The 16939-nt window shown below is 38.9% G+C and overlaps 2 protein-coding genes across 8 annotated transcripts in view; one reads left to right on the top strand and one right to left on the bottom strand.

Annotated features, from left to right (window-relative positions):
* LOC143715794 (uncharacterized) overlaps positions 1-16939 on the top strand; it is a 168433-nt gene that overhangs the window by 45443 nt on the left and 106051 nt on the right. The gene's annotated exons all lie outside the window — the stretch shown is intronic.
* taf15 (TAF15 RNA polymerase II, TATA box binding protein (TBP)-associated factor) lies at positions 3494-13168 on the bottom strand. 7 transcript variants are annotated; one of them, XM_077207575.1, is made up of 16 exons: positions 12804-13168; positions 12288-12321; positions 12040-12082; positions 11884-11953; positions 11697-11805; positions 10205-10314; positions 9106-9250; positions 7710-7744; positions 7169-7201; positions 6879-6988; positions 5873-6002; positions 5671-5790; positions 4964-5039; positions 4800-4888; positions 4078-4207; positions 3494-3994 (listed from the first exon to the last, which is right to left on the bottom strand). In XM_077207575.1, exons 1-16 carry the CDS (start codon positions 12811-12813, stop codon positions 3955-3957), a joined length of 1284 nt encoding a protein of 427 aa, XP_077063690.1. In that variant the 5' UTR covers positions 12814-13168; the 3' UTR covers positions 3494-3954. The 7 variants fall into 7 exon arrangements, with proteins under 7 accessions (XP_077063690.1, XP_077063686.1, XP_077063688.1 ...); XM_077207571.1 differs by having other exon boundaries at positions 10181-10314; positions 11884-11956; positions 12804-12923; XM_077207573.1 differs by having other exon boundaries at positions 11884-11956; positions 12804-12923.

The raw sequence follows: 16939 nt of genomic DNA, 5'->3' as shown, positions 1-16939 counted from the left end.
AAACCAAAAATTATTCAGACACCACATGTTTTTTTTGTTGTTTTTTTACTAGTGGGTCCAGGACACTACTTCATTTATGTAAGTGAAGATAGCAAAATAAAGTAAACTGTGAGATAGTATACCCCAAAATCCTTCATACAGTGACTACCAGTATGAATGTATAAATGTATAAAAATTTGGTACAATTATTCAGACACTTTGACTTGACCATGTTTTGCTTAAGTGTTTTTAATTGCTTATGCAACCTTTTTACACCACAGACTGAACTAAACGAAGCAGTGCTTGGTAATTTATAGACCTAAATTGGTATTATCTAATTGTGTAGTTACATTTACCAGCTGACAGCTATTCAACCTAATTCATCTGTGAGACAGTCTAACAGAAGGATGGACAAAACCAGTGAAATATCCACTGATTTGAGAGGAAAGATAGTCAAATTCTACAAGGAGGGCGTTTCATTTAGAAATATAGCAAAAAGGTTAGATTTGCCTAGAGGAACAGTCTTTTCCATTGTGTATAAATTAAGAGAGACTGGTGAGGTGAAGAATAAGCCTGGTCGTGGAAGAAAGAAAAACACAACACCCAGAACAGAAAGACTTAATTTTTTTTAAATTTATGTTTTTTTAATTTAACCTTTATTAAACCAGGAGAGTCCCATAGAGATTAAGAACCTCTTTTGCAAGGGTGACCCGGCAAAGACAAGCAGCAGCATATAAAAAAATACAAACACACAGGTACAGACAAATAACACAGAAGACTAGTAAGAAAGACTAGTAAGACGGTAACACAGAAGACTAGTAAGCTAACATTTCATAAAATCATTTAAAATATTTTTTACAGTCTAAGAGCATTTTACATATTAAGGCATCTGCCTCTAAGACTTTCATACATCTCTTATAAGACAGTTAGCAATAAAAAACAAAACAACTGCTGCTGAAGTCCAAAAGGCCACTGACACAGTGCTGTGTCTCAAACCACTCGCAGATGGGCTGAAGAAACCCGTGATCAGCAGGACAAATCAGATAAAACGCCTCCAGTTTGCTAAAGATCACATCCACAAGTGCACATGCAGAGTTTATGAAATCAGTCCTTTGGAGAGATGAGAGCAAAGTTAACATGTTTGGCAGTGAAGGCAAAACTAAAGTGTGGAGAAGCAAAGGAGAATGCTTGAACCCCAGTGTCACACTAAAGCACGGCGGGGGCAAGGTCATGGTGTGGGGTTTGGGGGGGCACGGCAGCTAAAACTACATTATATTGATGTAACTGAACTCGGAGATGTATGTGGAAATCCTCCAGATGCTGGGAAGCTCATGGGCCGTCGGTACATCTGACCCCACACACACTGCAAAGAAGGTTGCTGATTTGTTTATGCAGAAGAGGATTAAAGTACTAAACCGTCCACGACTGAACCCGACTGAGCATCTCTGGTAGGTGATGGGACGTCTCCGTCTGGATGAAGAGCCAAAAAACCCACCGAAACTGAAGAACCTGCCCAGCGAGTCTGGGGGATCTCGAAGTCCAGGTGAACCCAGTTGATCGCTTGCACAGGAGACTACATCGAGGCTGATAGCTGTGTAAATATTGCCATACTAACAGTGGTCTCAATCATTTTTGGTTGATTTTAATCTATTACATATTTTTCTATCAAAGTTATCTGACATTATCGATTTGAATTTGTTTTGAAACAGCTTTACTGTGAGTTCTTGTCATATTTTATTACCATTTTCTAAACTATAGCAAATAAACTGTGATAATGAGAGAAATGTTGAAGGTGTCTGAATAAATCTTAGTTTGACTGTGTGTGTGTATATATATATATATAGGGTGATATGACAGCACCCATTAATTTTAAACATAGCCTAATATTACACATGTTAGAATCAATCCACATTTAGCCCACCTTGGTTGAGTGAATTATCAAACGTTCTTTTGTACAAATAATGCCATTTTATATATAGTCTATTTTATTTACCTGGTTAATTAACATTTTTGGAACATACATGTTCATCGCTCGGATTTCAATAAAACGAGTTTAAAGAACAGCCGCTCTCTCATCTCATCTTGTATTAACGGGGATAATTTATTTATTTGAATCATTCTTTCTCGTCTTTACGTCCCTTAATTACAAAATAAGATATTTTATCTTTAATTGGAATGCCAGATAATTCACTGTGTCTGTTCTTCAATACAAATAATTAACTTTTTAAATATTTAGTATATGGATAAACCCTAATTCATTTAGTCACTCAAGATAAGCGTTTCGGCACCGTCATTATTGATAAAAGGATTTTCCCAATTTATACATTGAACAACATTGTCAAAAATTTGGGAAAATGTTTTGTTTGGAATTAATCTGTCAAATGTAAAAAAGAACGACAACAGAAATAACAAAATATATTTTCTTGATTTGTGACCAGGTCATAATATTATTTGTGTTTGAGCAAATTAATATATTATTTTGTTACTTATGTTTATTAATAGTATATTTTTTTCTTCCTATATAATGTTTGTGGACAATGCGTTTGGTATTTATCATAGTGTCTGGTGATGTTTAGAGGATGCAGTATTGCAGGGTCAGAACTCCCTTTGTGATCAGCTGTGGCTTTTTCAAGTCATGTCACCTTTATATAGCGCTTTATACAAAGCAGCTTTACAGAGATAACAGGAACAGTCTTTTGTTTGTTTTGGTTTCCTTTATGGATAAGAATTAGTAACATTTTGGCTAAGCAACACAAAGATGTGTGTACATACTTTACTGACATTCACCAAACGATGGAATTTACATGTGTTAATCTTATTTACATAAATGCAAATATTTTAAACAGTTATCAATTTATGTACATTTACATGTAATATATCCAAGTCCTTAAATCAAAATAGTTTAAATATCAAAAGGTTAGTTATACATCCCTATTTAGGCTACACACTTGCGTTAAAGGTGGATAGCAGACCTGGCTAACAACCTGAGTTGTTTATGGTAGGGTTGGTGGTATTAAACCGGCTGTGGAGACTTTCAAGTCTTTAAAAGATCTTAACTGCCTTAAATTGCGTTAATTCTATAGGCCATAAAATTGAACATAAGATATAAATGCACTTTCAAATCCAGAGGAAATTTTTTTAAATACTACCCAAAAAAGTAACACATTTACACAATCTGTTAATATTTGGCAGCAGAACTTCAAGAAAATTAATTTCATGCCAATTTTAAACTGAACCTAGCATGTCGTCTAGGGCTTGAATACACTCAATTTGTATTGTAATGTTTCACTTCCTAATTTTTATGTGAAAGTGATTCAAAGGTGCACTCAGTAGGTTTCATAGCTCTTATTCAACAAAGCAGTGACAGGTCTTGTAAATACATTTAATCAGTTATGATTAACATATAATATATTTTAAACCATTCTGCTTTCACAGGCCTTTTTAAACCACTGCTATTAGGTAGTTAAAAAAAAAAAAGTACTTCTCTTAAAAAAACCACACAGAAACAAGTACATTAAGATCAAAAGGGTGTTTAATATTTTTTGCAAAAAGAAAAAAAAAAGAAACAAGTAAAACAGTTTGTGTTGATTGATTTTTACAAAACAATAAGCATTTCACAAATCTATCACACACTAAATGCCGGATTCAACAATTCAGGAAATTAAAAGTAACAAAATAACATTTGGCCCCACCCCCTTCACCTAGAGCAAAATCATCCTTTAAAGCTGATCTGTGGCCAGTTTTGCCATTTCCTTACAGGACTGAAGGTTTAGAAAAGTGGCGGATCAGAGAACAAATTCATCTCGCTCCCTTCACTTGGCCTCCTTCAGCTCCTCGCAGTAGATTCAACATTTATGGGAAAACTGCTCAAACAGTATATGCAGGACGCTCATGCAACAGAAAGGTATGCGGACACAAACCTCTCCCCTAACCCCCCCCACACCCCAATCAACAATGGTCTGGGACCCGCAGTCTTCAGTATGGCCGGCCGCGTCTCTCTTCTCTGTGGTCTCCCCTTGAGGATGGAGAATATTACACACGTCACACATCATGCATGCTGGATTACGACTGACTGTAGCGTTGAGGATTTTTCTTTACCTTCCGCCAGCCTTGTATCCTCCTCCACCGTAGCCTCCGCGGTCTCCACCCCGGAAACCCCCGCCTCGGCCCCCTCTGTAACCGCCACGGTCCCCGCGGTCGCCTCCGTACCCGCCCCGACCTCCACGCTCTGGGAAGAGTGGGCGGCAGCATGAACAAAAGCGCTGTGGATCATTTCTGCTTGCCATTCACAAGCCATTTCAGAAGAGTTGGGGCAAATCGCATCCTCTATTGGTCAAATGTTTTATTAAACCATGCGACAGCCTTCCCAATTCTCGAGAAACCAACACGGAAGTGACTTAAACTGCAATTCATGGACTGGCCACTAGAGACAGGCTCTAAAAGAGAGTTAATCCCATAGACCCCCATGTTAAAACACCCAACTTTACAGCAGGAAAAGACATGTTTACAGCCTGGTACAAAAAGGGGTTTTGGTCTATATAGCTAATTTTGCCCTTCATTAACAACTTTGAGGGGGGTGAATTTTTTTTACAACTAATCCGTTTAAATTATATTAAGATTTAAAGTTCTGCATAATTAAGGGCGTGGCCTCTTGAGTGACAGGTGGATTGCCGCTGTCACTAGTAGCTGTTTGTCTGCTAGCGTCACCTCAGCTAATCCGCCTCTCTACACACTATTCTGGGAGTGACGCTTCAGAAACCTACAGGTGACGTCACAGACTGTAAAGAGATATGGGCGTAGTGTCCATGCATTAAACTTACCACCTCCATAACTATCGCTGCCTTCAGGTTTAGGAGTTCCACACTTGTTGCATTCGTATCTTCTGGCAAAGTTCATGTTTCCACAAGAGCTGCAAAAAGAGGTTTATAAATGAACACCATCTGACTACATATTCCTCTTAAACAAATGCACAAATGATGCAAACCTGTTGGGACAGGGCCAGTCTCCTCCCCTGACATCAAACGAGGGACCCCCACCAAAGCTACCTCTGCCTCGGAAACCTGAACACAAAGCAGCAAAGAATAATTACTGGGGTGTCAATATATCGCAATGCAAAAATGCAACAATGCTTTTCATGGAAAAGGACAATATGAATTGTGTAGTTCACCAAAATGAAAATTATTTTGTGTGTAAAAATTAATGTTTAGAGTTGTGTCAGTACTACATTAAACTATTACAAATAATGTTGAATAACGTATAACAATGCAATGGGGGAATATTAGTGTCCTGATAATGCCAAATAACTTCTGTTACCAGTAAAAAGTGTTCTACATTATTTTAAATATATCTAGTCAGTGATAGAGCACAAGCATATTCATCTAAAATAATTCTGTTTTCAGCTTCAGAATCATAAATATTTGTATTCTGGTGTCTCTATTGTCCCGTGTTTTGGGTTTCCAGCACCAAGTCCAAGCCTATTCATTTACACACACAATGACAACCAAATTTAGCATTTTGATGGGAGTATCGCAATTATATCATATCGTGAGTTCAGTATCGTGATATATATCGTGACATGAGAGTATCGTTACACCCCTAATAATTAGCATAAGCCTTGTTTCAATCCAAACGGGGTTGAAAGATCAAACTGGTTGTGTGTGACGATGAATAGTGCAGATGTGCGGCACACACCCCCGCGGCCGCCGCCACCGCCGCCTCCACCTCCTCCTCCTCGGCCGCCTCCTCTCTGGGTGAACTCTGCCCTTCTCGTAGCAAACGACACCTTGATGGGTCTTCCCTTAAACTCCTTTCCTATTTTCCAGGAAAACAAAACTGCCTTGTGAAAAGTGATTTTGGGGCTATCAGTCAAAGAGACAGCACGGATGCTTCTTACCATCAAACCAATCAATGGCAGCTTTGGCTGAGGGGGGATCGTCAAAGGAGACTGTGGCTTCACCCTTCAATCGTCCTGTGGCTTTATCCGTGTACAGATTGATCATTGGAAGGCCAGTCTTCTTATTGAGCTGTTGAAGACATTAGTGAGAGAAGATTAAGCAACTGTGAATCAGGGTTCTTCAACATGGATAAATAAATGAGGGTTGTACACTTAAATGAGGGTTGTACACTTAATCGCAACATGTACTAGAGTCAGTGAATTTTACACAGCAAAAAGATATGCATGATAAGTGTGCATGATCATGAATGGCATGGTTTTGACACACGTCTTACTATGAGTTTATGAACTTCATCTGACGTTTTGTCACATGCACACAAACTCAAAAGGTCTTGACTACCCACCCACAAAGCCTGGTTTAACTTGACATACATACACTATATCTTTATTGTACAGTAGAAGGTACTTATAAAATTAACGGTAAATCGTGTTGACGCCTTTGTCGCCATTGGCTTGCTTAGTTGGGGACATAATTTTATATTTAACATTATTACAACATTATTTTCCTGTTATCTCTGTAAAGCTTCTTTGAAATAATCTGTTTTGTAAGAAGCGCTTTATAAATAAAGGTGACTCGAGCCGCACTTAGTTGGCCAAAGAAACAGCTCAATTTTCATTTAATTAGGTTTTTAAATATTTAATTAATTATTTATGCCCAACTACCTTATTCTCTATACTTACTAACATTAATGTATTCAATCAAATCCAGAAAAACTAACACTAAGAAATTTCATAGGGCCCAATTATTGTAAAATAATAAATTAAGCTGTTAAAGTTTTCTGAATTCAATTGATTAGACATGCTTGATCAATATAAATTAAACAATTATTTAAAATCTAATATGAATGATATAAATACACAAATTTGGACAAAAAGAAAAACACTTTAGGGGGAAAATGAACTGATTTCACGGGGCCCCGCATGACCTTCCGGTGCGTGAACTTGCCTTTATGATCCCGATTTGCTTGAAGAAGTCCCCCACTTCCTGAGTGGTGACCTCTTCTCCAAGACCTTGGACAAAGATGGTATTATTGTCCGAGTTATCCTGATCGCCATCTGTAATTAAGAGCATACCTTCATATTGGAGTCATGACACCATTACAGTACATTTACACACCAGGCTAACTTCCACTACCTTCATGCCAACTCAAATAAAACCACTACATTATCTCTCTAATGTTCTCTCACTTCTGATTTAGGGTGAAATGCTTTCATGAGTGAGACATTCGCACTTACCTCCATCATCCTTTTGACCATAGTCTCTGGGTCCTGGAAAACAACAAGACACGAAAGAGAAACACACCTTTGAGAACTTATGTCATGAACCCTTATTTCAATACAAAGTCTATGAAGAAAATAAAACCAAACTGCTTTGCTATGTAGATTTGACCTTTAAAGTGACAGTTTAAGCTATGCACCAGTGTCCAAAATTGCTGCACCATTTTTCCAAGACCTTTGTAGACCAGGACAAATTTGTGTCTAGCAAAAATAAATCCAAGTATTGATCTAAATCATGTTTCTTCTTCACCATTTGCAGGTGGCATCCAGAAGACTGACACTTAATTCAATTTCCTCATGCAAAGAAACCATTTTACAAGAGTAAAGCTGGGTAGTTGTTAGACTTTATCCCACAAGAGTATTACCAGAGAGGACAGCAATAATGATGTTCCTTTGGGTTGACATAACAAGGAGGCTCAAGAGTTCATTTGCCAGCTAATCTTTCTGTATTTCTTATTTCTTTTCCCCCACTGAGACAGTTCTGATGCTCATCACTTACCACCGTAATTTTTGTAGCCACCACGGTCACCACCACTGCAGAGGAAAAATTGAAGATATGATGGCTTTCCTTTGTTGAAACCTGGGAGCGCAAGGCTCCCTCTTTATCAGTATTCATGCCATGGTTTACTACTGAGGAGGAAACGGCTCCCATTGACAGTTTGGTTAAGGATGATGGGCCAAATGTACATGAAACATTTCAAATTGAAACCAAAAGGCAAGCCTCTTTCAAATTAGAATGGTTTTGGATTAACTTCAAGATTTGATGCGCTCTGAATTGAGACGGAGATGTAACTAAAACCAGAGCAGAGCATGGAGGACAACCTCCCTGCTCCCTCTTTCATTTTTTCAAGAAACAAAACTAAGATTTGAGCGCCTAACAGTTGTGGCACTCGTGTAGACGAGCACACATTGTCTTCCATTATGAGTGCTTATGAGCTCCAATGGCTGTGGTCCAACTTTAATTTCACTCACTTTGATACCTGTAGTATAAAATGTAGACCAGTTAACACAAAAAGAAACAACACCGTACAGACAGCGATTCATGTGGAGTGACTGAGAATTGTTCCTTGTAGCTGAACCTTCCAATGTGAAAACTCTCCCAAAGGGAAGGAGGGAAAAAAGGTGATTGGAGCAATGGAGACCAGTAGAAGTGAGCAATAAATTAACTGGTATTCGACCAGGTTCCCAATCATCCAATCAGCTTCAGTGGATAACAATGGGCAACTTCAGGTTTTTTTTTTTCTCCTTCCAGAATTAGCATTTAATTTAAGGGAAAACCAACCAATTAATTTGGCCTTGAAAAAGTATAAGAGGCAGGGCTGTGCTTGAGTCCTACACAAATAATATTTTACCTTAATTAGCTTTGCAATTCTCGATTTAAATTCTCAGCTCGGTCTAACAAAAGTCAGAATTTTAAGATCTCGCCAATTCAAGAGCAGATGAAACCTTGAGGGCAAATATCCATAGATGTGCCAGTTACACATATCATTTGCTGTGTGTTTTGAGCTATAACAATGTCCTGTATGTGAATGTGATGCTTTATGCATAAATATGCACTACACATGGAGAAACCTGGCTACTGTAGCCTATAAGCTATTTATAATAAAGCATCCAACTACTAACTGCAATTAGTTGACAACATTATATTGGGTGGAGCGTCACTTCAGAGAAACAAACAGATGGTGTTGTCCAACCACTAGTAGTAGTACAACCACTTCAAATAATAAAGTACAGTGGATGCACCTTTTGTAGGACAAAATTAATTCTCAAATAAGTTATTCATATCCAAAATTTTAAAAAATAAGTTACAATTAAAATCTTATCAACAGCTTTCAGGTGTAATAGCATGTTTTTCATCCGAGTGCAGTAATACCTTCTGGGGTGGGCACACTTACCCCATACCGGAGGGTGGGCCTCCTCGGCCACCTCTGTCGAAGCCTCCGCGGTCATAACCACCCCGGTCAAAACCCCCACGTCCTCGGCCCCTGTAGCCCTCGGTCCTGTCGGAGCCTCCGTCATCGCCATACCTGCGCGCCTCACCTGGGGGAGGAGGGCTGTTTAAGGGCGCTTTCACACCTGGCTCGTTCAGAGCGTTTGATTCGGCACCCTTAATTCGGTTAGGCACACATGAAGACGGCAAGCGCTCGAATACACGCCAAAGCAACTGCTCCGAGATCGCATGATCTCAGCCCGACTGAAAACGAACTCTGGAGCAGATCGGTTGAGGTGAGGAAGGAATCCGAAACCAAGCGGTCTCAATTCATAACGGGGAATGCGTTAGATAAAAAGCGTGAGTGTCTGATTCGGTACGTGCGCACATTACCTATCGCACCTGAAAACTAAAGAACGCCTCTTCATCTTAAAATGTTGTGGAACTGCTCTTCTCATGTATTGCAAGAATCCAGACGAAGACACAACTGCGCGCGAACATATATATAAAAAAACAATTTTAAATGTATACAAATTATCAGTAAGAGCGGGAACGATGGGTACATTTGGATAAGTGTTTGCTGAGTCTCGACAGCACAGATCTTACTATACGCTGAATATTCAGTTCGCAGTAAAAGTATTCCAACCCCCGGTTTCACAGAAAAGGCTTAAGCTAATCCCGGACTAAAATGCATGTTTGAGCCGTTTTAACCGAAAGCAACTTGCATTGAGACATCTTAAAATATGTCAGTGCCATTGTTTTGTCTCAAGATGCACACCAGCAATGTTTTTTTTCCTAAAACAGGATTATAAAGATACTTAAATGTCCTAATTAAACTATGGCCTAATCCTGGTTTACTCTAAACCTAGTCCGTGAAAACGGGCCTAAACGTATTCAGAGATTATGCTGGACACAAATACTGACAGGTTAAACTCATGGACGCAATTTATAATAAAATTATGTTTTTTCCCTTTTTTTTGTAGGCCAGATTGGTTCGAAATCTACGCAAGACACATCGCAGTACATCACAGAACAATTACCATCATTACGGCGCACATATCCACCTTGAGAGCTCCCATAGGAGGCACTGGACTGCCCGTACGCTCCTCCACCGGCACCCGCCGCAGCCGGCTGACCGAAGGACCGAGGCTGCCCGTACGACTTCTCACCATACCTGCAGTGAGAGGATGAGGGAAGAGTTCACAAGTTGGTGTGGGTAAAATATGGCTTTTCCAGTGCATCAGGACCCTTGTTTACAGTGAAAAAAGGCTACTGAATCTAAAAATTAATAAAAGGTTATAATTGTTTTAAGAAAGGCTAGTACTAAATGTAAAAACGTTATAATTGTTTTTTAAGAAGCTTATTTGACTTATTTAAATAAATATTCACTTTATGAAGCACTAACTTGGCTTTAGGGGAGGGCCAAAATTGTAACAAGTGTAAACATTCAAATATCCAGTTTAAGCCAATATTTCTATAGTGTGCCCCCTTGAACATTATCATCTTTGCAGCACAAAGGCAGCCAAGTGCCAAACTGAAGCAAAATAAAAAACACAGAAGCACGCTTGACACACGAGGACCAAAGAGGTTTGTGATGAGCTATTTTCTGAAACGCATAACCCCTACGCAGACCGCGGCAATAGTATCGCCATAGGCTAGTCATATTTTTTTTGGTTACTCATCAGACTGATATCTTATATCTTTGTAAAATGACAATGCTTTTTAAATATCTAAATGTACACTCAAAATCAGTCAATCAAGCATCATATTATGATAATCAAGCACTATTTAATGATAGAACATTAGTAATTAGAACTAATACTTGATAATCATGCATGATTAGCATTTTAAATGAACTTAGGACTGGTGATCTGTGTTTCTGTAAAAAAGAAAAAAGATAATAGTAATTGATAAATTATTGAAAGATAATAATCCTACTACTAATAATGACGACACAACACATGAGCTGCTGGGTTCATGAATGTTAATCACGTTGTCAGTGTTCGCTCGAGCTGATTTGCTGAAATTAAAAACAGGGATGACTGCCATCCAATGAGACGGCATATCTGCAGCTTGTTCTTAAAACCTGAATAATTCCAGATGAACTCCGTTATTTTGACAGGAAAATACAAACAAGAATATAGTTTAGATGTAGCGCATTGATTTTGTGTGGCATGTAAGACACTCTGCGTGTGAGAGAAACGCGACGGCGAGTCATACGCCTTCACACTAGAGTTTATGGTACCTCAAACACACGTACGCTGAGCTGAATTTGAAATACTAGTACAGTTCGTTTGGCGAAGAGTGAAACTCAAGCACTCAGTGTTCAGTGAGTGAAAATATATCTTTGCTAAACTTGTACTTGGCATCTAACACACTGGCGAGTAAAATCTAAGAATTTTTTAGCCAATGGTTAATAAAAGTTATTTAGTCGCCCAGTGTGAAATTTACTCGCATTGTAGAGGGTTGGCATAAACATACTCGCATGTCATGAGTAATGCCAACTTAGGCTTGAGAGATATGGGGTGTGTGTAATGGAGAGGTCTGATCTCTCACCCAGGAGAGGCTTCAGATGAAGCCTGTTGACCGTAGCTGTCCAGGCCCGGCTGAGGCTGACTGTAGCCAGCAGAGGAGTATCCCTGAGACGACTGGCCATAACTCTCTCCTGTGGGGTAACAAGACAGTTACACACCAGTCATCTTTAACGGAGCAGTTAATTCTAATCACTTTAAAGATCACACACCACCAGCCTGTCCGTAACCACTGAAGCTCTGTCCACTGTAAGAGCCACTTCCATTCCCCTGACCATACGCCTGCTGGAAAATAAATAAATAAAATAAATACAAGCTACAACACTATGAAGATGCATATTAACAACAGTCCTATGATCAAGCATTACCTGTCCACTTTGAAAGCCTTGGGCTCCACCATAAGATCCGTAACTGTTCAAAAAAGCAGAAACAAAAATTACACTTACTGAAACAAACAAATTTGGAGAATATAATTGTACCAGATTTAATCTTCACGGACTAATGACTCAATCTTACGAAAGACTAAGATTTGAAAATCTTAGCACTACATTTACGTATATATACTTGGTTATATTAATTATTAGTACTAATACTGCGTGTGGTAAATATCACTTACTTTTGTTGAGCGCCAGGCTGACCGTAGCCTGAATCTACGAACAGAAATACACAATTAGTCAGAAAATAAGAAAATGTAAACAGCACTGCATCGAAAAGGTTTAAAATCAGTTTCATTCAAACGTCAATTGAACGCTTTAAGTTAGATAGTAGCGTATGCAATCATCAGTAAAATGCTAACGTTATGCTAACAATCACACCACGCCGCACCATGAGCATGGAGGCTAAACGCCCATCCACAGTCTCACATTAACCCACCGCTTTATTGGACATTAACCGCTCGTTGTGTATAATTGAGCATATAACTGTTTACTTAAAGAGTCTTATAGATTATGTCGTCAATATTGTTTAACATTTAAACAAAGGCAAATCGCGCGTCGGCCATTTAGCCGCTAATGCTAACCGTGCTGGGCTAATTGTCCTTTATGTCTCACAACATGGAACAGCAAACGAATAAGTAGCAATCATAGCGTTGTCTGAGCTAGTTTAGATATTTTATATATTTAAAAAAAATTACCTGAGGCCATCTTTCTGGAGGAAATAAAATGAACTGACCACCTATCTCAAAAATAAGAAATTAAAAACCCGGCACGAGAGAAACGCGCACTGCAGCTCTTATGAACTTTGACCCGAGACCGGATAGTACCTTCTACTTAGCGGGAACTTGTGGATTAATCCATTTATTTGGAACATATAACATACAAAACACTAAAGCAAATATTATTAAGCGCAATTTGTTGTGAAGCTGCTAACAGATAAAGTGAAAACAAAACGTTATAACATATATTTCGTCAGCATGTATATGGATAAAGCCCCCTGTTTGTTGAAAAGTGGTATAAACTTTGCGCCTTTTCTGTCACGTGATCTCCGCCAGGGTTGTGTGACGTCACAGTATGATCGCGCTTACTTCATTAGTTTTCACGTAAATAAATGTACTGTTTTCATAAGGTTAAAATGCCAAAGGTCTATGTTTAGGTCATCGTCCCGTTTTTAAAAGTGAAGTGATTTTGTCCCGCAAAATGTCTAGGTCATTTGTACCTAACGTCATATATAATGGGATACATCATGTATTTACAGTTTAGAGAGAATACTAGCAGCAAATACAAACGAAACAAGAAATAGCAGAAATGCTCATTTGTGCATGATTGCGTCTTAGCGTCCTTGTTTCCCTAGCGACGAAGTTACGCGCCGTAACTTGCTCGTTTTAAACATGCCGATCTCCGCCCGTGAGACACAAGAGGGTCTGTTTCTAGAGATTTAGAGAATATATGCTTGAAACTGGACTGTCCGACATAAAGCAGCTCGCGGCCGGTGACAGCCTAATCCGTGCTGCTAAAGAGCAAACGACCCAGAGTGAAACTCAGTTCCTGGAAAAAAGTAATTATATATATATATATATATATATATATATATATATATATATATATATATATATATATATATATATATATATATATATAATATATATATATACATACAGGCCCGCCGACAGAGGGGGACAAACGGGTCTGTTGTCCCGGGCCCAGGGTTGGGGGGGGGGGGGGGGGGGGGGTCCAGAACTGGGCCCTCATTAAATTATGGAATAATTGTTAAAAAAATAAATAAAATAGGCATATTTGTCGAAAAAATATCTAATATTTGAGTTACATAAAAGCTTTTTATTTGTTTTCTTCCTAATTGTCCTTTAAATAGTGGTCAAGAACCCCCCCACCCCCAAAACAAAAATGGTTTGGCCACTGATCGAAATTTGATGTTGTCATTTGATTTGAAGTTCAGTAGGCTAACGTTACGCTTAAAATGTCCGGTCAGCACAAGTCCGGTGTTCAGAAAAGAAAAGAGAAGAAGAAAATAGAGGCCTTCGAGTCGAGATGTCCTAAACAAATATTTTTAAAAAGGTGGTGAAGGTGAAGCTGGAACTAACATTAGTAACTTAAAGTCAACGTAGAGCAAGGTAAGAAACAGCGCAGCCAACGTCTATGAGTGTTGTCAAAGACCCGGTACTTCGGTACCAAGTCGGTACTAATTTTTTTTTAAACGTCACGCCACGGTACCAGGTTTTCTCAAACCCGGTACTTGATGCGCGTGCATGCCCGAAGCGCGTGCAGTTGCGACCTCTTCATAAAAGTGCTGAGACATTGCGACCGGCGGTGCTGCTGATGTGGTGGCTGTAAATCCACTTGTTGATAAGAAAGGAGGAAAGAGCCACATATGGAAATATTTTGGCGCGCAAGTTCATTGTTGCATAGCAACGACAGACGCCACGGGAGAGCACGCGCTTGTGGAAAGAAGAAAGCGGTGCGAACTGCGCTCTCCTCCATGATGATGAGGAAGTATTAGCAAAGAAATCATTGAAATCCTAGCCCTTGCATTAGCTTTACTACTAGATATATTTATGGAGATGTGAAATAAAAAGCCGGCTGAAATGTGTCACTGTCGGCATCGGTGAACAGATAATGGGCTAGATCCGAGTCTATTTTTGCTGCGCTGCTCATGCTTAGCTAATTAAAAGTGAAAGCACACTTTTGATGGACAAAAAATAAATATGATTTCACACAAAAAGTGCCCACAATGCACAGATTTTGCATGTCTAGTGTGTTTTAACACTGCAGTAGGCTATGTAAGAAAAGAAAATGAAGACATTTATAGAAAATGTACCCATTTAAACGTGTTTTTATTATTCAGTTTAGGTGAAAGAAGGCTATATGGTGTTTTATAAAAAAAAACTTAGATGGGGGGGGGGGCATCTAAGATTATCTTGTCCCGGGCCCAGGCAAGACTGTCAGCTGGCCTGTATATATATATATATATATATATATATATATACACACACATTATATATGAAATACATTACATAAATACATACAATTATAATGTATCATATATATGTATATATATATATATATATATATATATATATATATATATATATACACACAGTAGGCCTATAGGCTACATAATTCGGACTTTTCTCACAATAACTCGCAATTCTGACTAAAACACGCAATTGCAACTTACCAATTGCGAGTTTATATCTTGCGATTCTGAGGGAAAAAAGGCAGAATTGCGAAATGTAAACTCAGAATTGTGAGAAAAACAAGCTTACGTATACTGTGCCGTACCAGGCTCAAGTGGAAATAGGCAAGCAGCGATGACAGCCCCAAGCCCCTGTGTCGTTTGAATACACCACATTTACTGCACAGTTGGTGCCGCTATGACCACGAACCACAGCATACAAGAGATCATTTAAATGTAGATGAATTTCATGTCCATATGATGTCATAGGTCAATTTCAAATAAGTAATAATCCGAATCTGCCATGTCTGTGTTTTTCTCAGACAACCTCTATAAAAAATCCAGTGCAGTTCTCCTCTGGCCAACGAATGAACAGTGTATGATTATGATTCAAGCAGCATTACAGGTCAGAGGTCAGATTTGAGCTGGACTGTGACGCTGTTTTCTTCAAGATCTGCTTACAGCCGAAACAAACTCTGTTGCATTATTTTCCTGTTATCTCTGTAAAGCTGCTTGGAAACAATCTTGTAAAAAGTGCTATATAAATAAAGGTGACTTGACTATGCATGCACCAACATACATTTCAAAACGACACATCTACACAAACTACACTTTTCAAACTACACATCCACAGCAGGATTATCATCACTGTTTTGGTTTAGTAACATTTTCATATTAAATCCAAAAGGGGGAATCTATTAGACAGTGGCTGTCAAATGTGGCTTTATCAAGCTCAAGCTCTGGCCCTGCTGTTATACAAGCAAAATGCTATTGGCTATTTTCAAAAAGGGAGGAGCTGCTCAATATAGCCCCACCCTGTCTTCCTGTTTCAGTGAAGTTATGTCACCACATTGAAACACACGGATCATCAGTGGGTCTTTAACTTAGGACAGGTGAACAGTCTCCACCTGCTCATCCGAGATCAAATGAGACATCCAATATAGGTTTATATCATCGTGCTAATCATGATCCGGCTAATTGGGTTCTTCTAACACACCTGTTGTTTATGATTAGCATCGCTGGATTGAGTTGTCTGAGATAATTGCGCGCTCATGCGCTGGGTTAAAAGGGGATATGTATCGATAGTAGAAACATTGATCAGCAACGCTGCTATTGGCTGCTCAGCGTGGCCAAAGAGCGCGCTCAGTTTTTCTCCGCAGAAGAGCAAGAGTTATTGCTTGAAGGATGTACAGAATTTGAAATCATAATTAAAACGCCAGGGAGCACCTCAAAGTGTGCAAAAGCCAGGAGAGAGGGCTGACGAAGAGTAGCAGACAAATCAAGTTTGTAGTGGCCATTTTAGATGTTTTTTTATCACTTATTACAGTATATATTTTAATATTTTCTAAATAATGAATAACTTTGTTCATTGTAATGTCAGAGTCACCACCCACTAGGCTACTAGAACATGGGAACAAGTAAAAGTGAAGTACTAGAATATTCTACATAATGGTAATTTTTACTAATTATAGTCTCTTTTAAAAAGGCACTGTTAATAAATGTTTGCCTGTTTATAAAAGCAACCAAGAAAAAGGCTGAGAAAAAAAAGAAAAGAAAAACACACAGGTGGTGGTCCTGCACCCCACATTATACCCAGGCAGAAGAGCTGGCCCTTGGGTTGAATGTGAACGACCCATTGTG

This window comes from Siphateles boraxobius, unplaced genomic scaffold (assembly GCF_051911475.1).
Source record: "Siphateles boraxobius isolate OS27281-9 unplaced genomic scaffold, OSU_SipBor_1 6, whole genome shotgun sequence".
In the NCBI taxonomy this organism is placed as follows: domain Eukaryota; kingdom Metazoa; phylum Chordata; class Actinopteri; order Cypriniformes; family Leuciscidae; genus Siphateles; species Siphateles boraxobius.
Note: the sequence above shows the minus strand (reverse complement) of the source record. Positions and strands in the feature narration are given on the sequence as shown.